Source organism: Dama dama, chromosome 16 (assembly GCF_033118175.1).
Source record: "Dama dama isolate Ldn47 chromosome 16, ASM3311817v1, whole genome shotgun sequence".
Classification (NCBI taxonomy): Eukaryota; Metazoa; Chordata; class Mammalia; order Artiodactyla; family Cervidae; genus Dama; species Dama dama.
The window spans coordinates 17,313,150-17,335,391 of NC_083696.1; the positions used below are offsets into that span (position 1 = coordinate 17,313,150).

The following is a 22,242-nucleotide window of genomic DNA, read 5'->3' on the forward strand; positions in this document are numbered from 1 at the left end:
CAACTCAGGAAACCATTTTCAGCCCTAGTGAATGGTGATAATAGTAATTATAATAATAGCCGACATCTGTTTCATACATTTTCAATCATGAAAATAAAATAATCTTACTGATAGCTCAGAGAGGGGTGATTAAAAAAGCTCCCTGAGGCAATACCTTAACATCCCTGTCATCTGGTCCCTGCCAGGCATTTTCACATACATTATGTTTTTATCACTCAGTTGCAAATCATGGAACATATAATTTTAAGCAGCGTTTGTGTAGAATATCTCAGATCAACTAATATTATTCCACTTGATTCTCATAACAACCTTGTATAATGGACTTTATCATTGTGATCATTTGCTTTAATTTCTTAATAAGTAAATAGGGACTCAGAAAAGTTCAGGCGCTTGCCTGAGGTCACATATCTATTAAGTGACAGCGATGCAATAAAACTCAGGTCATTTGACTCCCAATCATGTGTTTGGATGATGGCCTTTTCAGTGAGCATAGAGAATACAATAGTGGCTAAGAACACATGCTCTCGATGTCAGGTTACCTGGTTTGAATCTTGGCTTCAACACAGGTAGTCACCTTGGGCAAGCGACTTAGGTTCTTTTTACTGAGCTTACTCATCTCTATAAAAGGGGAATAATGCTTACCCCATATGTTTATTGTGGAGCTTCCTTGGTGGCTCAGACAGTAAAGAATCTACCTGCAACACAGGAGACCTGGGTTCAATCCCTGGGTCGGGAAGATTCCCAGGAGAAGGGAATGGTTACCCACTCTAGTATTCTTGCCTGGAGAATTGCATGAACAGTGGAGTCTGCTAGGCTATAGTCCATGGGGTTCGAAAGAAGCGACTAACACTTTCATTTTATTTTTTCATGGTTGTTGTGAGTGTTATCCCACAATCTCAATCTTTCTCTCCTGGCTGAGCTTGCTAGATGGATTAATACTGCAAAAATGCCCCAATCTAAAAGATCAACCTTTATTCCATGGCCCCAGTGACTTTTCCTGTCATTATCCAGCTCCACTCACAGCCCACCAGCCCCATCAGTTCAATTCAGTTCAGTCTCTCAGTCGTGTCTGACTCTTTGTGACCTCATGGACTGCAGCTCTCCAGGCTTCCCTGTCCATCACCAACTCACAGAGCTTGCTCAAACTCATGTCCATTGAGTCGGTGATGCCATCCAACTATCTCATCCTCTGTCGTCCCCTTCTCTTCCCGCCTTCAATCTTTCCCAGCATCAGGGTCTTTTCCAATGAATCAGTTCTTCACATCAGGTGGCCAAAGTATTGGAGCTTCAGCTTCAGCATCAGTCCTTCCAATGAATATTCAGGACTGATTTCCTTTAGGATAGATTGGCTTGATCTCCTTGCAGTCCATGGGACTCTTGAGTGTCTTCTCTAACACCACAGCTCAAAAGCATCAATTCTTTGGCACTCAGCTTTCTTTATGGTCTCACATCCATACATGACTACTGGAAAAACCATAGCTTTGAATAGATGGACCTTTGTCAGTAAAGTAATGTCTCTGCTTTTTATTATTCTCTCTAGGTTGGTCATAGCTTTTCTTCCAAGGAGCAAGCATTTTCTCTAGTAGCTCAGCTGGTAAAGAATCAGCCCCATAGGTGTACAGGACACAGTTCTTCAGGGAAGTGGTGGGACTGGGTTCACATCTGAATTGTGTTCCCAGTCTGATCCTGTCTTTCAGGGCACATACTGACAGTTATTCATCTGCTAATTTGCTAGTGCACATTATACATAGTCTAAAAAAAAAACAGAACCTGAAAACATTCTACCAGATGTGATTTTCTGATTTTACCAAAAAGGCAAAGCACAATACAATGAAATATATACTCAATTTGTGGTCTTCCTCTGGAATTATCACAAGCAAACAAGGCAGTGTAGTGGAAATCACAGAGTTTAGTATCAGAAAAATTGGGATTTGTTTGGATCCCACTTCCTGGCTCTGCGGCTTGCTGGGGTTGTGATCTTGGGCAAGTTGTTGAATTTTGACCCAGATCTCTTTGAATCCAGACCATCCATTCTCAGAAATGTTGTGAAATTCCTATACCTAAGATAAGACTTTTGCCCTCCATCAGTGCAGTTCTTGCAGCTTTACTTCTTGTTCTCAGCCCCTTCTAGGGACCTGGCTGGAAGGGCAGAGAGTTAAGCTGATGCTTGCAGAGGTGTCTTGTCTCTGGGAGCAAGGGGTTGGTATATAATTCTTGCCCATTAATCTTTCCCAGTTTGACCCAGACCCATGAAGATCCTAATCGCTTCCCTGGATCACGAGAGTCCATCATCCCGTGCACCTGATGCCAAATCCTCATCCTGGTTTTGTCTGCAAATCAGATGGGACATGACACCTGGGGAAGGGTGTGCCCACACTCATTGTCAGTGTGCTGGACCAACACCACCCTGCCTTTGGTGCCAGCATTTCCTGGAGGTTAAAAGGGGACAATCCCTTGGTCCTTCGAGTATGAGGAGCAGCTGACTTAGGCAAGGGACCTTGTTTGGTTTTCCTTGAACTATTAACAGGGAGATAAGGGGATTAACTGAGTAAATGCTCAACAGGCCAGAGTCCCTGCAGAGGGTGGTTACAGGGACCAGATCTTGTTTCATCCTTGTTTTGGATGTTGCTTCTCTGGTTGCTATGTGGACAGAAAAAAAAGACAGATAAAAGGACCCCAGTATTGAAATGCAAAATGTTGCAAGTCCTGGCTATGGGTGAGCTTCTGGGGAGACTCTGTTAGCTCATTTGCATGAAAATGTAAACTGAAAAAAATGAATTTATGCCTTAGAGGGAGGTGGGGGCTGTGAGATGGAAGGAGTGCTCCTGGCTGGGCAGGAGCTGAGGACGTGCTGTTGTAGGCTGGCCGCCAAGCACTGCAGTAATTCTAGTGGGCCCATTCACTGATCCTTACCCTGTGCCAGGGACTCATACTTTGCCTATAAAAACTCATGTAATACTTACCATGGCTCTGTAAGATGGATTCTATTGTTATCATCATTTTATATATGAAGAAGCTGAAGGCTTAAGGGGTCACTGACTTGACCAAAGTCACTGTTTAGCAAGTTGCAGAGACTGGATGTATATCCCAGTTGGTCTGACCCTAAACCCTGTGAAGCTCTATGGCTCTTCACCACCTAGAGCCTTGGTTCTTAATGATTGTCAACTTTTTGGGGGTCACAGGTAATCTTGAGAATATGATGAGTGCTGGAGCCTCGGACTTTCTGTCACAGGAATCCACACATGCTTGGTCTCAAGTTAAGAGTCCCAGGTTCCAGGGCACATTTATCTTGATCTGCTTAAGCAGCTCCATGGCTCATGTCCATGAACCAAACTGTACTTTGATGCCTCTCACCAGTCCCTGTACATGCAGTCCTGCTGTTTGTAAGAAGTTCCTCTGTAGTGAAGGGGAAGGAAAGAGAGGAGATGGCCTGCAAGATGGGGCTTGTTGTTTTGGTGGATAGAGAAGCGGCAACAGCAACTAAGGTAGTTTCACAGATGACATTTGATCCTAAGTCAGCACCTTCATTGAGTGCCTTTGAGGAGCTTGGGAGCTAGTGGAGAAGGTGAACAGAGGACAGTAATGGGGGTACTGAGAAGAGCCAACAGATAAAGAAGTTGTTGTTCAGTTGCTGAGTCATGTCCAACTCTTTGTGACCCCATGAATTGCAGCATACCAGGCTCCTCTGTCCTTCACTGTCTCCCGGAGTTTGCTCAAATTCATGGCCATTAAGTCGGCGATGCTATCCAACCATCTCATCCTCTGTTGCTCCTTCTCTTGCCCTCAGTCTTTCCCAGGATCAGGGTCTTTTGCAATGAGTCAGCTCTTTGCATCAGGTGGTCGGAGTATTAGAGCTTCAACTTCAGCATCAGTCCTTTCAATGAATATTCAGGGTTGATTTCCTTTAGGATTGACTGGTTTGATCTCCTTGCTGTCCAAGGGACTCTTAGGAGTCTTCTCCAGCACCACAGTTTGAAAGCATCAATTCTTTGGCACTCAGCCTTCTTTATGGTCCAGCTCTCACATCCATGACTACTGGAAAAACCATAGCTCTGACCATATGGACCTTTGTCAGAAAAATGATGTCTCTACTTTCTAATATAATGTCTAGGTTTGTCGTAGCTTTTCTTCCAAGGAGCAAGCATCTTTTAATTTCATGGCTGCAGTAGTCACCATCCACAGTGATTTTTGGAGCCCAAGAAAATAAAATCTGTCACTACTTCCATTGTTTCCCCTTTGCCATAAAGTGATGGGACTGGATGCCATGATCTTAGTTTTTTTTTTTTTTTTATGTTGAGTTTTCAAGGAGGCCACAGGTGTAAGGGAAGGAACATGGCTGATATCACAGAAGCATGGGTTCTACTCCTGGTCCTGCCTACTGAGTCCCTGAGTGTTCTTCATCATCCACTTTATCTCACCATGGTTTCTTCTTTTAAATATGAAGGAAGAGGATTAAGTCATCACCAGGGCCTCTCTGTGTCTCGAAAGTGTGAAGTGGGTGGCGGAAGGTGAAGGAATGAGCATCTCATACTTGCTGCCCTCCAAGCACCTTCTGTGTATGATCTGGTCACTTCCCCAAGGCTGGTGTCATGAATCCAACCCTACAGATGATGTCAGGTAGATTAAGAATTGCTATCTGATGCCACATTTCCAACTCATGATCAGTCGATGGTGGCAGATTTCTGGGATTCAGAGAATGGGATAGGTTTGGAATGGAACATGTTTGGGTGGAACCAAAAGAGAAAAAGGTTGCTATCAAGTACCAAATCCTTCAAAGGATTAATGTTTCTCCTTGTGTTTTTCTCTCCCTCAATTTCAACAGGCCACTTTCCAAACAAAGCCATGCCCTCTGCAGGAACACTTCCTTGGGTTCAGGGGATTATCTGTAATGCCAATAACCCCTGTTTCCGTTATCCAACTCCTGGTGAGGCTCCGGGAGTTGTTGGAAACTTTAACAAGTCCATGTAAGTACTGGATCAGGTTTTCTTTCCCAAACTTGTCAGTTAAAACTTTCTCTTTCCTTTCTCAGACTCTGGGGAATTTTAAATGGTTGGGTTTGAGTAAAGGTGCTTTTGTGAAGGTTTGTGTGATAAAGTCCAAAGGATGAGACCAGGGAGAATTACTGCCAAAATTTAAAACCTTGTAAGCTCATTTTGGTGCATTTTTTATTTAGCTGACAGTTCTGTGGTTGAGGGCCTTTCCTTAAAAAACTGGCAGGTGGAGAGGTGGGGAGTGGGGAGGAGAGGGTGAGATGTATGGAAAGAGTTACATGGGAACTTACATTACCATATGTAAAATAGTTAGCCAATGGGAATTTGCTGTTTGGCTCAGGAAACTCAAACAGGGGCTCTGTATCAACCTAGCGGGGTGGGGTGGGGAGGGTGATGGGAGGGAGGATCAAAAGGGAGGGGATGTATGTATACTCATGGCTGATTCTTGTTGAGGTTTGACAGAAAACAGAAAAATTCTCTAAAGCAATTACCCTTCAATAAAAAAATTAATTAAAAAAAGAAAGAAAAACTGGCAGGTAAGTAGAGAACGGAGACACAGCACGTCAGCCTCATGCATTAATGAGCAAACACTTATTTAGCAAATGTTTATTGTGTGCGGGAGACGGCCGGTCCAGAAGTTGGGATATAGAGGTGTGCAGAGGATGTGGCCTGTCCTCAAGGAACCCACAGCCAAGGCTGGGGGAACTTGGTCCTTTCTGCTCTCGGATCACCTTTCCTCCCTCACGTGTGCCCCATCACACTTCAGCGTCCATCCTTCTGTCTACAGGTCTTTCTTGGCCCTGGGTGTAAGCTCCCTGAAGGCCATCTTTCATGACTTTTGTATTCCCGGCTCATGGTTTCAACAACAGACATAAGTAGGGCTGAGTAAGTGTTTGCCGAATGAGCCATTGAAGATTCTTGGAAGACACGGAAGCGTGGAGGGAGTTAGAAAGGACTAAAGATTGCAGGAGACACAGCAGGATGGTTCTGAGGAAACTGCTGCTGGGCAGCCAGGGCCCCATTATGACGTTCACGGGCCTTAGTCTTCGTGACTTTCATGAACCCCTTTTCCCGTGCAACAGCTTTAAAATTTTTATTTTTTAACCATGTTGGGTATAAAGATGAGTGTATTCCAGGCTAAATTAATTATATGCATTCATTCTGAAATTTTTTCCTGATTTTAAAAGAAATTTAAAAATGTTGTGGACCCCTAAGTGTATCTTGGGCCCTAGACACTTTGTCTGCTGTGTTTCATGGATAAGTTGGTCCTGGGGGCCTGTGTGTGTGTGTTTGTGTGCGCACGTGCATGTGAGGGAGTGCTTCCTACAGAGGCAGCATGTGGACTGGGCCTTGAAGGCTGGTAAGGTTTGGTTGTGCAGATATATGAGGATGATGAGTGTTTGGGGCAGGATGGGTGGGTGGATGGGTAGGTGGGAGCAGCTGGAGTGGGTCAGGGGTGGCCCACAGGGTCCCTGCAGCCAAGCTGGGTGTTCCTGGCAGGTACTTTGTTCAAACTGGAGAGACAGCTGGTCTAACGAGGATGTTTCTGCTTTTCTTGCTCCCCCTGCAGTGTATCTCGCCTGTTCTCAGACGCTCGGCGGCTTCTCTTGTACAGCCACAGAGACACCAGCATGAAGGACATACGCAAAGTTTTGAAGACGTTATACCAGATCGAGCGTTCCAGCTCACGTAAGCAAAAACCGTCTGTGAATCGGCTCGTAATTGGAAGTGAACCTGCACCAGGGAGAGACAGCAGCTGACGCGTCCTGGCGCTTGTTCCTTTCAGCTCTTCCCTGTGGGGTTTTCCTCCTCAGTGGCTAGGCTGCAAGGCCTCTCTGCAGGATGTATTTGAGAAGAAAGTATGGAGATTATGAGTGCCCTGGCCTCCTCTGGGGACATAAAAGAAACCCCCTATAGAGGAATGGCACTGGCCTGGCTTAAGGACAGTTAGGGGTGCAGGTCGCTGCCAACCTCATTTTATGGAGTTGGCCACATGGTTGCCGTGAATGGGCAGATGTGTAAACAGGGGATGCTTCTGTGTGTATAAGGGCAGATAAAGTTGCACCTTGATGCAGATAAGTGAAAGTTAAGCGTTCACTTCTAAAAGAAAAACGCAGTTCATCATCCCCCTAGTCATTTGATTTAGTCAATGAGCATTTGAACCTCTGATCTCTAAAAAGTGACATCCTTATCTCTGATCTGGTGAGGGCCCGGGCAGTTTATTGCCATCTAGGAAGTGGCTGGGAGCAGGCAGCTTGCTGGCCGAGGCGCTGGCTGCAGACGTCACCAGGGAGCAGCCTTCCAGGCAGTGGACGACCAGGGGGGCAGGGGGTGGTGGGAGCATGCCCCCAGATGCAGGTTGTGATGGCCTGCGTTGTCTGTAGAGAATTCAGAAGCAGTCATGGAGCTGACTAAGAGTCAGTCGCTTTTTATCATCTCCATGCACTGGTGGTTCTAAACAGTGCCGAGTGATAAATTACCCCGTCACCAGTCAGCTGCCACCACCGCTCCAGGAAAGTGCTTTTTTCTTAGTTCGATGTTGGGAGGAATAGGTGGGCTGGCTTCTGCTGAGAGGCCTCCCAGTTTGCTATCCACTTGGTGAAAACAGAAATAGTGTAAAGTGCTAGAGGTTAAACCAGGCTTGTATTGGAGCTTTCTCTTGGGTGGCTGGACTGTGCTTTACCTGGAGGCAAACTGTATGGGAGGTGGTGAGCGGGAGGTGTCGTTTCACAAGAAAAACAGGTGTGATGGCGCCTGGCTCTGGGTCAGCTCTGAGGAGCTCCCAGCTGCTCAGCTCCTAGGTGCATAGCCAGGCCATCTGGATGCCATTTCCTTGCCCTGTAGGCCCCCATCCTGCCCGCCTGTCTGTCCCAGCACAGGACACAGAGAGACAACCACCACCAGTCAAGGCACGAGTCTTTCCTGATCTGCTGGGGACCCCCTGCCTGGTAAACCAGAGACAGTCAGGGTTATTTCTTCTACTGCAGAGACAGTGTGACCCAGAGGAAAAAGTACTACAGTGTATTATCCTGTAGCTTGGTGACTTTGTGAATAAGTCCTTTCGGGCCTTTTGGGGCCACACTTCTCATCTGTAAAATGGAGCCAGTAGGAGAACTTCAGCTCATAGGATTGTTGTGAGGAGTAGAGGATTTGAAACATTTAACTGCTTAAAAACTGCATCTGGCACCAAGGAAACACTTAGTGAATATGAGCTATGATGATTTTGGAGTGCTCTCTTGGCCAAGCTGTTTAACCTCTCCAAGCCTTCATTTCTTCAGCTGTGAATAATAGGTAACTTGCCGTGTGAAATGTGAACCCTCACACAGTGTCTGGCGCATGGTAGATGTTCAATAAACGGGAGCCGATTTTACTCCTGTGCATCAGCGATGTATTTCTGAGCACCTGGCCTTGCTTTTCTGCCTTCCACTGCGTGGCAGGAGAAATGGACTGTGAATGGGGGACAGGGTGGGGAGTAGTTTCAGATCTCGGTGGGTGCTTCCTAAGATGCAGATAAATGAGAGACATGAGTCAGGGTTGAGAAGAGAAGCCAAACCTGCATTCAGACAACTTTCTCCCCACAGCTCTGAAGAGAGGTCTCTGATTATGGCTGTCTCCTGTCAACGCTTATCTCTCCCCTCACCCTTGTCTGCCCTGCAGCTACTTCTTAGGGCCACTTCTGCCCTGCAGCTTTCCACCTTTCTTGGCTGTCTTGTAGACTGAGCCTGGCCTCAGTCCAGAGGGAGATGTAGAGAAATGTTGCTTTTCCCAAGGTGGAATCAGTAACTTTTTACTGAATTTGAATAACACTCTAGATGTCAGAGGGGCTTCCCAGGTGGCACTAGTGGTAAAGAACCCGCCTACCCATGCAGGAGATGTAAGAGACGTGGGTTTGATCCCTGGGTCAGGAAGATCCCCTGGAGGAGGGCATAGCAACCCACTCCAGTATTCTTGCTTGGAGAATCCCATGGACAGAGGAGCCTGGAGGGGCCTGGAGGGCTATAGTCCATAAGGTCACAAAGAATCAGACACGACTGAAGTGGCTTAGCACGCACACATGCATGCACTAGATTTCAGAGAGTCCAAGGCTGGGGTGTATCAGTGTAGATCCTGACTTGGAGATCTCTCTTTCTCTGCAGTGAAACCCCTACTCAGAGCATGATGGACTCAGCTCTCTTGTGCTGTCACTCTGCAGATGGAAAGGATCTTTGGTTGGAGTCCTGCCCTCATCAACCTTCTCTGCCTATTCAGGGGTGGCAGGTGGCAGGGACCTGCCTCTCCCAACGCAGCTCATTTTGGGTATTGGCAGAATACAGAATATTGGTATTCTAATTATCAGAATATATTCACTGGTCTTCTGTAACCTCCCAGAGAAAGAGGCTGGCCTATTTCCCTTGAAGTGTTTATAGACAACTTTTGTGTTTCTTTCCCTCTCTTCCTGAAATCTGTTGTCATTTTAGGCTAAAAGTCCTCCATTCCTCTTCTGGAATGTCTACCACAACCCCCACTTCCTGATTTCAGTTGGTTGTGTTTCAGTGTTTCTTTGTCTTTCTTGAAGTTTATCAGAAATTACAACAGTCTTCCAGCGCAGAGCAGAAAGGGACTTTCACTCCCTTGCTCTGAGCACCATATTTCTGTAATGCAGCCTTGGGTTGCGTGAGGCTTTTTGGCATCCACGTCACACAGTTGACTCACTCTCCATGTGCAGTCAACCCCAGCTGCAGAGCCTTTTAAACACAGAGTGTCGCAAGTTACCCGTTCTCTATTTCTGAATTGTGCTGTTGGCTTTTTGAACCTAAAGGGAGAGTATCTATCTCTTTTCTGTTTTACATTTTTAGATTCCCTATGTCATCTCTTCCTACTCAAACTGTTTCAGATTCTGCTTTTGCCATGTGTTGTATTTGCTAGCGCTGTTTGTTCCCTGTCATGTAGAAGTTTGATAAATAGCTCTCTTTGTTTTCATCCAAGTCGTTGGTGATTGTGGGACCAGCGTTGGAGGTTTGGATCGGTCCACTGGAGACTAACAGCTCCTTTGGACAGTGCCATTCAGGCTGTTACAGACCTACCAACTGATGTTGTCTTTGTGCTGGGCCACCGGGCTCCTGGGATCTGCTTAGAGGACTTATCTTGTTCTTCCCTTTCACTTCACCTGCTAACTCCATTGATACATCCACAGATAATTTGTGGACAGGGGGATGTCTGCTCAAATACTCTTTTCTAGTCCCATGGTTTGCTGGCTTAGGGCATTGTTTTATTTCCACTTGGATGAGACCTTAGACGTCAGTTAGTTCATTTATAGACAAATGGGTTGATTGAATCAAATGTCCAGCCAGTATTTATTGAACACTAATATGTCCCAACCTCTGTTCTAGGTGCTGGGACATAGAGGTGTACAGAACAAATATGGCCCCTGTCCATACGGAACTTCTATTCTAGAAAAAAGACTGTGATCCAGCCAGGGGTGGGGGAGGGACTTTCCCAAGTTTGTATCGCCACCAGAGGGATATTCTGGGAATGGAATACAGCTAAACCTCTGCTGCTGCATGCAGTGCTCTTTCTACAGTGCTCTCTTGTGCTGTTCTAGCTGTTCCATTAATCTCCCATCTGGGAGGACCTCCAGTTCAAGAGTTAAGTCATAGTCAAGCCTACATATCCTTGAAACCATCCTAATAAGCACATGTAGGAAGCTTTACCGAGGGGCCTCACTCAGTTTTCTCATCACTGGAACTTTTTGGACCTTTTGTTTTCTTCTTAAATGTATATCCATCCAGGTTGGACAGGGGTTAAATTAATGTTTGGGAGTCTAGGTGAGGAGCATTCACTCTTCTTAAGACCCTGTCATGACTCCATCCCAGTGGAAATGTAAAAATTGCACAAATTCTCAAAAGCTCTGGAAAAAGTGACAGGTCTAGATTCTGTCTCTGTGAGATGCAGTCTGGCAACAAAGAGCATTTCTTTAAGTGAATCTTGTATGATATCTGAGATGGTTTTGAGCAGTACACAGATGACAACTTTTAATTTTAACCCACCTCAAAATAATTTCATGGTATTATTGCTTAGGAAGCTGTTAAATAGGGAGAAATTACTTAAAGCTAATTTAAAGACGATATCATTTTTTGTGGGTGTGGTGAAACTTGTGTGAGTAGTTTTGTAGAGATGGAAGATTGGAAATTGCTGCTGTAAGATAAAGCATTTTGGGTTTTGTATTAAGATTAGTTTGGGAGGAGTGATGTCACCAAGATGGTAAAAATAGGTCTTTGCTGATTTTGCTCCCCCCACAAAAAGATTCCTTTGGGGAACAAAATCAGGCTTTGTCCCTCATTAAGTGTGAAACTTGGGCATGCTTTGATTTATTCTGAATAAATTAAATTTACCCTCAGTTTACCTGAAAAATGGAGATCAGGTATTCTGTGGATTGTGTTTAGTTGCTTAGTCGTGTCCGATTCTTTTCAACCCCATGGACTGTAGCCGGCCAGGCTCCTCTCTCCATGGGAATTCTCCAGGCAAGAATATTGGAGTGCATTGCCATGCCCTCCTCCAGGGGATCCCCCCAAACCAGGGATTGAAACCATGTCTCCCACCTTGCGGGTGGATTCTTTACTATCTGAGCCACCAGGGAAGCCCTGGGGGTTGTTGGATTTTACATCAGATGTGTGGATGGATGACTGATAGTGAGGTCATAGCACACAGCTGACATGCAATTAATCTGAGTTAGTTACCCTCCCATCTATTTCTGGCTACCTGTTTGGCTTTGCTAATTTGTTTATCTTCTCTGGGCCTCAGCTTTCCTTGCCTTGAAATTGGGACTTCGGTGAAATAACCTGAACATGTTGCCTCTTGGAAACTTGGTACCTGGGTGGGGCATCACCTGGGACTGACTAGTGCTGTAGGCTGGCCCCTGCTTGTGGCCCCTGGAGGGCAGGGCTGGGCCTTGTTTGTCAAATCAACATTTGTTGATTTGTCCTAAACATCAACATCTGTCCCAAACATCAACATGATAGCACAGTACAGTCAGGCACATGGCAGGCAGCCAGTGAATCTGCAGAATGAAGGGGAGAGATGATACCTGTCCTTTCTGCTTCACAGAGTATGTTGAGGGTCAAATGAAAGCACCTTGAAAAGTATAAAGTCCCAGCACATGTCATTTTCAAGTCGATCCATTGTGTGAACTCAGGTCCCCAGGGGTTTCAATTAATAATAATGACAAAAATGTCTTAAGAACAGTCTTGGCTTGCTTTCTTCTACAAGGTTTACTTTTCAGAAAAAGTGAAGTCGCTCAGTTGTGTCCGACTGTGATCCCATGGACTCCTCCTCTGTCCATGGGATTTTCCGGGCAAGAATACTGGAGTGAGTTGCCATTTCCTGGAAAGCCTGCTATGAGTCCAGAGGCTTGAAGTGGATTTACTGAGAAGCTAAAGGAGTTTCACTTTCAGAACCCCTTTCCAAGGCCCTGGTAGAGATCTCAGCAATCAAAACTTGCCGAAGTAGGATGTTTAAAAAATGCTCTTTTTCCTAAAGAGAGCCGTCTAAACTGTGTCAGCCTCAGGCTTCACACAGCAGCATCTGCTCCTCCAGAGACCTGGGGGGACGGGAAGGACTGTCTTCTTCCTCGGCCTCTTCCTCCACACCACCCTGCAGGCTTGTGTACCACTCCAGTCCACTGCCTCCTCTTGGGAATCTGGCATTTTCCAGTGGGATGGCCAGCAGGCTGGCCAGAACTGAGGCCTTTTCGATGGGGCCAGAGCTGCTCAGATCAGGACTGGGCCGGGGAAGGAGGTGTCCCTTCGCTTTCTTCTTTGTCTTTGCTGTTTATTTCCTGTGTGCTGCGCTGTGCTTAGTTGCTCAGCTATGTCCAACTCTTTGTGACCCCCTGGACTGTGGCCCACCAGGCTCTTCTGTCCATGGAATTCTCCAGGCAAGAATACTGGAGTGGGTTGCCATGCCCTCCTCCAGGGGATCTTTCCAACCCAGAGATCAAACCCAGGTCTCCCACATTGCAGGCAGATTCTTTACCGTCTGAGCCACAAGGGAAATCCTTATTTCCTTTAGAACTACTTAAAATGAGTTGCTCACTGATACCTAATGGGCTCATTAGCTTGCTTCCTGCTGGATGTTTCTGCTCAAACATTGATTTTGCTCCAGTGCCTTGCTCCTTTCTCGAATCCTGGCATCCGAACTACAGCTTTCCTTCATCTCTATGGCAACATGGGCATGGACCCTCTCAAGTTTACACCAAATGTAGCGGTTAAGCCTTCCTACTTGGCTGGAAGTTGGGAGGGGCACCTCCTGGGGTGGGCCACCCTCACATCTCTTGCAAGAAGTTCCCCAGCTCCACACTGTCCCTCATTTTCATAGGTAGCTGGGCTCTTGTCTCCTGGTCTCTTGTCTCTTCTCTTAACCCTGGATGCTCCCTCAGCCTCCCCATTTCTTATGCTGGTCCAGGGACAGTTCTTTGGCTTGAAGTTGTTGTTCAGTCGCTCGGTCGTGTTCAACTCTTTGTGACCCCATGGACTGCAGCATGCCAGGCTTCCCTATCCTTCACTATCTTCCGGAGTTTGTTCAAACTCATGTCTATTGAGTTGGTGATGCCATCCAACCATCTCATCCTCTGTCGACCCTTTCTCCTCATGCCCATAATGTTTCCCAGCATCAGGGTCTTTTCTAATGAGTCAATTCTTTACATCGGATGGCCAAAGTATTGGAGCTTCAGTTTCAGCATCAGTCCTTCCAGTGAATATTCAGGGTTGATTTCCTTTAGGATTGACTGGTTTGATCCCTTGCAGTCCAAGGGACTCTCAGGAGTCTTCTCCTTCTTGGCTTGAGGAGGCGCTGTCGTTTCTCTATTGTTATCTGCTGTGGCCTGGCGCAGTGGACAGGGTTTTGTCGTGTAGCTGGAGGGCCAGATCCCCAGTCTCCCCTGTGCATGGGACTCAGCAGCTTTCATTCTCAGCCAAGATCTTAGGTCTCTGTGTGTCTGGCCCTGTCTCACATTATAGCCACAGCAGTCCTTTTAACAGAAGCCCAGTAGGTACTAGGGCTTCCCTTGTGGCTCAGCTGGTGAAGAATCCGCCTGCAATGTGGGAGACCTGGGATCGATCCCTGGGTTGGGAATATCCCCTGGAGAAGGGAAAGGCTGCCCTCTCCAGTGTTCTGGCCTAGAGAATTCCATGGACTGTATAGTCCATGGGGTCGCAAAGAATCAGACACAACTGAGCACTTTCACTCACTCACTCAGTAGGTGCTATGTGGGACTTCAAAAGATCATTTTTCTGGACCTGCTGAATTGGGCCAGGTGAGGTAGGTGGGGACAGTTAAGGGAGGTCTTTCAGGCTTTACTTAGGCTGCCAAGTCACACATTTCTGAGGACACCATGTATACCGCAGTCCGTGTGAATGGCACTTCCCATGAGAACAGTGCTCCATGAAGTTGGGTGCCTTAGCTCAGCTTCCCCTGATGAGGACTAGGTTTACAACTGGCTTCCCACAGCTCCTGATTCAAGGGCTTCTGTAATGCCTTCTCTCCAGAACGCAGCATCCTCTGAAGCTCATGGGAACTTTGCCAGGAAAGAAGAGCAAGGAAGAACTTTGGGCACTTTGTTGCTGCACTGGAGATGTCCCTTTGGAAGACATCCCATATTGTTGAGGTCAAGGGTCAGAAGAGGGAAGGACTGGAGGGGAGGCCTGGGGCAGCACTGATCCTGACCTGGCTCTTGAGTCTGTCCCTTCAGCAAGACTTTAGAGTGTCAATGGTCTGGCTGTTATTTGCTATGTATTCATGTTACAAATCTGGCTTCTTTGGCCTTTTTGATGTGGCTCTGACCAAGAGTTTTGTGAAATATGTCCTGAGGGTTATGCTGGAGTTTACTTAGGGAAATGGATCATAACTTTCTGGCTGTTGGGGTTACAGGTAATACTGAAAACTCACTGCATGGACCTTTAGTTCTACTTTAATCTTTGAAAGTCAGAAAGATCTGATACCTGAGGGCAGGGCAGGCTTTGGTGACATGGCAAGGTAGCTGGCTGTGGCAGGGAGTTGAGGGAAGGAGGTTGTAAAATTATCATCTTGTAAACATCCACTTGGCAGCCGACTGCCTTGGTCCAGATCCCGGCTTTGCTGCTTAGTGACTTGTGACCTTGGATAATTCTGTGTCTTCGTGTCTCAGTTTTCTCAAATGGAGTTAATAGTCCTCTCTTAGGGCTATCATGGGGAATCATGAGCTAATAAACATAAAGCATTTAGCACAATATTTGGCACATCATAAGCACCTCATTTATACTTCAGTTCATTGTATGGCCATCATACGAGATAGGGAATTTTGTTCCTCTTTGTGTATACAAAGGAGCTAAAGTTCAGAGAGGCTAAGTTATTTGCCTAAGGAAGCACAACTGGCAAAGGGCAAGAAGAGGATTAGAACTCCAGACTTTCACTCTCTGCTAGTATGTTTTTACAGTCTGTAGGGAGCAGCCCAGGGTAACCAGAAAATTTCTCAGGTCACAGGATACTGGGCATGGATGGACTGGGATCAGAGCGGAGATAAGAGGGCTTCCGAGAGAAATGCCAGACTTCCTCCTCTTCCTGGCTTCACAGTAATAGACATGGGTGGAACGTTCGCCAAGGCCCGTGCAGAAAGAACATCCTGTGACTCACAGCCACTTCTTCTTCCCTCCTAACCCCTTTCTTTCCATATGAGCAGCTGCTGAAGTTGAGGCTGCAGCCTCAAACTTTGTTTTCTGTCCTTGTGGGGCCCCTTATGGGTCTTCTTGGGAGATCAGATGACCCGTGTGTCAACATTAGACCGTCAAACTGGAAATCATTGAAATTTTTGGGTGATTGCAATTCATGTCCATATGCACTTACCAGAAGTTCTGACTTGAGACCTTAGAGTTCCCCAGACCTGTCAGGGCCAGGCAGAGCCTCAAAACCCAGCCTGTTGGTTTCCATCCAGGGCAGGGTCTGGTCCCAGCTTGGGCTGCCATCAGGGGGATGCAGCGCTGCACTGCTGTATGGAAATATTGCTCAAACTAAATTGAATCAAAGGTCAGCTCTGCCCAGACAAGAATAGAAAGCACAATTGTACTCGCCTACTGGACGGCATGTACCATAGATATCAGACTGCCTTTAGAGAGTTTGGATTGTTAACATCAAGAATAGTGTTTCATGTCTCTCGCTTTTCCAGGATGAGATTTATTTACCCTGTGGGTAGCAAAGAGCAATATGGAACTCCAGTTTGTTTCTCCCTGAAATCTTTCCATTTCTAGTGCTCTCATCACTGTTGCGTTTAGGTATAGAGGGGTGATCTTAGAGTGAGACTTTGTCCAACAGACTAAGTTGTACCAGGTCATGATGCCATTTTACATTTAAATATGTTATTACATTCAAGTCTTACAACACCTTGGTATTATTATCCCCATTTTATTGATGAGGAAACTGAGACTCACAGGTTACGTCTTTTGCCCAAGGTGACTGAGTAAAGCTATGAATTGAATCAGTGTCTGTCTGATCTCAAGGTTCGGCATCTTTGCACCAACTCATGTTGCCACGTTGCCTTATTCCATGAGTGGCATAGCCAGCTTTTGGTGGCAAAATCTTTATAAAGCATTTTAAAAGAATAAAATGATTTACTTAATTCCTATATAGTTTAAAGGGCCAAAGGTTTGTAAGCCAGAGCTGATTGGGTTCAAATTTACCGCTTGCTTGCTCTGTGGCCTTGAGCAGGATGTTAACATCTCTGGATCTATTTCCTTATTTGAAAAATGGAAAAAATAATACCTTTCCCATAAGCTTGTTTTAAGGATTGTAGAAAATAATACATACAATGTGTCTGATGCTCGGTACATGTTAATCCTCTTCCTCTGCCAACAAAGCACTACCATGTCCCTTAAGACGTTTTATTAATTTTAAAAATAAGAGAAACTTAAGCAATTTATACGTTATATATGAACAATTCTTCCTAATCCAGGCCTGGAAAGAACCCATTCTCAGCCCCTAGTTCATAAACTTATCTTCCTTTCCCCTGTTCCCTGGCTTCTCAGGGCCCTGCAGGCTGATTCTGATCCCTAACTCATGGTGCTAAGAGCCTCTGGTCTCATTTTTAGGCAGAACACCTCAATTCCTCCAACTCTTCTCTTTCTTCCCAGATCATTTTCTGTTGGCACCTTCTGTTTGATTTGGTCTTTCTGTTTCTGGACTCTGTTTCCTCCTATTTTGATCTCACCTTCTCTCTGTTCCTTGCCTTTTCCGGGCATCCTTCCCTTCCTTTCTACCTCCCTGGCATTCAAAGGGGCCTCCACACAGTGTTCGTTCACCCAGCTGTTTTTTTGCTTTGTCTAATGATGACTTCTTGTCTCTTCTTCTCTTTCTCTTTAGGTCTGGAACTCCCTGGGGCTAATGCTACCTCCCCAGTGTTATCTTTTTTTTCCTTCTGGGCTTCCCAAGCCAGCCTGACTGTGCCTCCCATCCCTACTGCAATTACAGAGCTCCTGACCAGTGTGAGCAGCTCACCCACTCTCTCCCTCTGGGGCCACAGTCTCCATTGCCTGTTTGGGGGCCTGCTTACCATTCAGCTTCTTATCAGCTGTCATGAATCCTTGTTCCAGGGGCTCCTGACCACTTCCACCTTGCCCGCTTCTCAGTAAGGCAGGTATGCTGTTGCTTTAGCAGATGGATCCAGGAAAGATGTGTCAGATCTCTTCCCATCCCCTGATTTCAGTGTTGACTGATTCTGGAGTGGCAGAGCAGGCTGGGAGGTTCACAGCTCTGTTCCCCTGACCTTCTGTCTCTCTCCTCTTGGAAGGCAAGGGCAGGGATCCTGTCTTTTATTACAGATTCCTGCCTTCAAGGAGCGCTGAGAAATATTACTACTTGGAACTGTAGATCTAGTGTTTTGACTTCAGTAGCTGTTTAGAAATTTCTTGATTAATTAATTAATCAAATTCCATTCTATGTAGAATAAGGACTTTGTAGTTCCTGGAGCTGTGATGGTCCCGTGGGTCTCAGAAGACTTTGGCTGCCCCAGGACTTACCATAAAGGGATCAGGAAGCACAACCCTAAATATTGTGGTTTCTCTAAGGAACTCTTCACTTGTGTCATCTAAGACTTTATCAACATTTGTTTTGTTTTGAACTTGTTTAATTTTTCCACTTGTATTTTCTGTTTGAGTAAATTCCAGGAGATAGTGAAGGACAGGGAAGCCTGGCTTGCTGCAGTCCATGGGGTCACAAAGAGTTGGATATGACTGGGCAACTGAACAACAACAAATATTCTCTTGCAGCATGTGTGAGTCAGTATTCAGGGCATTCTATACTGTCATTACTGTTTACCTAATCCACTCCCTATATAGCTGATCTCCATTTACAGAAAAATGTAGGGTTGGAGAGTTTAAGCCTCCAAGGGCACATAACTGGAAAATTCTGGAACTGAGATAGGAACCAGGTTAGTCAGACTCCAGAACTTGGGATCTTTCAAGTCGGTATCCTTGGCAAGCCCTCACTGTAGAGAAAGAAACTTCTGGGTTGGGACTCCCGGCCCAGATGAACAGCAGGAGTTCCCGAAACTGTGTGCACCCCAGCTCCCAGCTTCCTCTCATCTGCTCTAAGGAGTCACCCCAGGGAGCAGTCAGGTCACCCTGTCTTACCCCCTTCTCCAGAACCCTGAACTTACCAGGGAAACCCTGGTTTTCCTCGGGAGGGTCCAACTGTCTCAGTGAAGCAGGCGGGAGCTATCCTTGAAGAAGAAAGTGGAGCCCTAGCATCAGGAAAACAAACTGAAACAACAAAAAATACCCCAAAAGACACCTGAGTATGTTTGTTCCCAGCTCTTTCCTGGCAGAGAGATGTTTCGCAGTCTTGTTTATACAAGGTCCTGCTTAAGCCAAGTAAAGCCAGGAGTGAGAATCTGGCTGCAGTTTCTCTAGGCCGTTGCCCCTGGAACAAGGTCAGGGCTGGGGGACCTCCTTGGGTCCTTTTAAGAAGAGTATCTGGGCCTTGGAAGCTGACATGATCTTTCTCTACTTCTCTCTTTTTTTTTAATTTGCCTCTTCCACCCACTTCTCAAGCAGCTGATCGCTGTGGTTTCTTTTCATGTTAAACAAAGGAGACTACAGCGATCTTGAAACTGGAGCCGGGGACTGGAGGGCACTGACCGGGAGTAACCCTGCTGCAGGCTCTGCTGAGGACTGCCCTCCTCCGCCTTCCTGGGCTGCTGCCCTCCCTCCTCCCTGCTTCTCCGTGGTGCTCAGGCAGGCTAGGAAGAAGCAGAAGGAACACTGAGTGGCCATGAGAGCATCCCCTCACGCCCACCCCCTGTATCCCCCTGGTGCAGTGATCCTCCCTGCCACACCCTTCTCCCCTGCCAGTAAAGTGTTTCCTTAGCCTGCTCAGAGAGGCCTGGCTCTGAGGACTGGCAAGGAACTGAGGATTCTGTCCTGTTCGTCCTCAGCCCACAAACACACATTTCACTTGTTTTGTTCTTTGGACGCCAAGCTCCTGAATTGGTTTCTTTTCTTTTTTTTCTCCCCCTCCTTTTCTTTGCCCCACCTCCCTGCATACAAAGCAAAGCTCTCTGGAAAAGGACAGACCACTGCTGGCTTCTCCAGGCAAAACCAAGGAGGCTGATTTCAGCTGATCAAGTATTTTGGTCCGCATTGGAGATATGGCAACAGGAGCCTTATCTTGGGGCCTTTTGCTGGATGGTGACTTTCAGTCTTCTCTTCGGGCAGCAGGGACCCATGTTTAATTTAGTGACCGGTCCAGTTCCCTGATGACCATATTCTGTGACAGTATTTATAGCCTCTCAGTTACCCTTGTAAACTCCTGAGGCTCTTTCCCTCCAAAAGACTACTTTCATTTTCTTGATCTTTGTTTTCACAACAACCTATGAATGTTATTAGCTCATCTTATATCTAAGGAAACTGAGACCCAGAGAGATTCAGAAACTGAGAAAAGTGAGGTTCACAATTGAAGTTAGAAAACAGCTGAGCTGGGACCTGAGTTCAGATTTTCTAATGCCAAGTCCAATGCTGATTTAGTTTAATCCCAAGTGTACCTTTTAGTACCAATAATAAGACGATCCCTGAGATCTTCTATAACTCACACATTACAAATAGGAAAATCGAGGTTATGTCAGCTCACGTGGAAAGAGTTAAATGGCCAAGTAAGTGACTGTCTTTTCTATTAAGTGTTTTCTTTCTAGTGTCCAATGATTGGTTTTTCTTACTAGTCATTTTCTATCTATGCCCATCCCTGCAGTGATGTTGTAGAGGTGATCATTCCCATTGATTCTCTGTAAAATGCTAGATTTCTTTATTCTTTTCTAAAGTTCTGATTAGGCAAACCAGTCAGCTTCAACCTTTTCTTCACCTTATAACAGTGTCAGCAGAAAGAATTCATAATTCTCTCTGACTCAGGAACTCAGCCAGGCTGAGTATAACACACACATACACACACACATACCTTGGATCATAAATTCAATATTGACTTGGTTGGCAAAGTCACTTCTGTGTTCTTATCTATTCTGAAAGCATATACTTTAGGATCAGACTAGCATTGAAGCTAATGAGGTGTCTTTCCTGAAAGTGATGATGGTATTAGCCATCTTTATTGAGGACTTTTCTTGGTTCTAGGCCTTATGCTGGGACTTCAGGTACATTTCTCTTTTAACCCTCAGCTCAGTGTGGTGAGGTAGATGCTCGTCATCCTCATTTATCCTGTTATGGACACTTCTCAGGCCCTGCTTCCAGCTCCCACATGCCTGACTGTCCTCCTGACCCTGGGCTGATACAGCTGAGGAGGTTAGAAAAACTCTAGCACTATCTTGACCTAGTTTGTCTCACACTCATATCCTGTTTCACCCTTCGCTACCCACAGCAGGTCATCTCAATTCATTGCTTGATTCACTCATATGTGTTCATCCACTCCTTTATCATCTACCACTGATGGGATGCCTCCTCAGTGCCAGGCACTGCTGTCCTTTTGAGTAAGTCCTGGCCCTTGAGCACTTCTGTTCTTCTGGAGAAAATGATGTGGTCTCAGACAACTGTAGCTCGGGGGAAGCACACATAGGAGGCTATTAGGGTATGGGGGAATGGCCACCTGAGCCAGCTTGAGGGCGTCATGTCAGGACAGACTTCCTGGAGGAGATGACTCATGGCCCAAATCTGAAAGAAGGGTCGAAGTTAGCTAGGGCAAGAGGAGAAGGGCCATTTCAGATATCAGGCTTGCTTGATATTATTGGCTTCTCCACTCATTTTCCTGCCAAGAAAAAAAATGGAGTAAACTGGAGACCACAGGTACAAAATCACCCTCCTCTGGCCTCACGTTGTACCTCGTCTTCTTCCTTTTCCCATCCTACTCCCCAAATCTTAGGTTATTAGGAAGCTCCTCTATGCTTATCTGCTTGTGTTTATTTATTCACTCAGAAACATTGAGAACCATGTGTACGTAGCACTATGTCTGCAGGGTGTCCTGGTCCTTGCATCATTGGGAGGTCTTCCTTACCCTCTCCTCATCAGCCACAGTCTCTGGAGATTTCTGGCTCTCTGTTCTTTTCCAGAACCTGGCTTCAGTCTGTTCAGCCTGATTCCCTCCCTTGAAACAGATAAGGCTCATCTGGGTCAAATGCTTCCATGAATTGCCTTCCTTTGGCTCTGTCATCCCTCGCTCTGCTTTTTCTATTGATTTGCCTCTTCATCACCCTTGTCATCCTTGGAAGTTCCTTGAGGAAAGTGTCTGTGTCCCTACCTTTTCTCTATACATCATTGTGGTACACTGGTCAAGGTGAGTGAAGTAAACCCTTCTCAATAATCCCAAAATTATTATCATTTTTTGAGCAACTACCATGAACCCCCTGCTCACTATTCATGCATTAGCCAGTGTTAGTGAAAGTCACTCAGTCATGTCCGACTCTTTGTGACCTCATGGACTGTAGCCCTCCAGACTCCTCTGTCCATGGGGATTCTCCAGGCAAGAATACTGAAGTGGGTTGCCATGTCCTCCTCCAGGGAATCCTCCCAACCCAAGGATCAAACCCAGGTCTCCTATATTGCAGGCAGATTCTTTATTGTCTGAGCCACCTGGGAAGCATTCATGCATCACATGCAAATATCTCTAATCCTCATACCTTTGAAAAGTGGGTACTGTTACCCTTACCTCCTAGATCAGAAATCTTGGACTTAGGAAGGCAAAATGAATTTCTCAAAGCCATGCAATTCATAAACAGCAGAGTCCAGCATCAAAGTTAAGTTATTCTGTCCCTATA

At 46.1% G+C, this 22,242-nt stretch overlaps 1 protein-coding gene across 6 annotated transcripts in view; it reads left to right on the forward strand.

The window, feature by feature from the left end:
- ABCA1 (ATP binding cassette subfamily A member 1) overlaps nt 1-22,242 on the forward strand; it is a 340,473-nt gene that overhangs the window by 241,666 nt on the left and 76,565 nt on the right. For all 6 annotated transcript variants that reach the window (XM_061163510.1, XM_061163508.1, XM_061163513.1 and 3 more), the window contains 2 exons: nt 4,823-4,964; nt 6,562-6,680. In XM_061163510.1, coding sequence (XP_061019493.1) covers nt 4,823-4,964; nt 6,562-6,680 — 261 coding nt within the window. The remainder of the gene's footprint in view (nt 1-4,822; nt 4,965-6,561; nt 6,681-22,242) is intronic.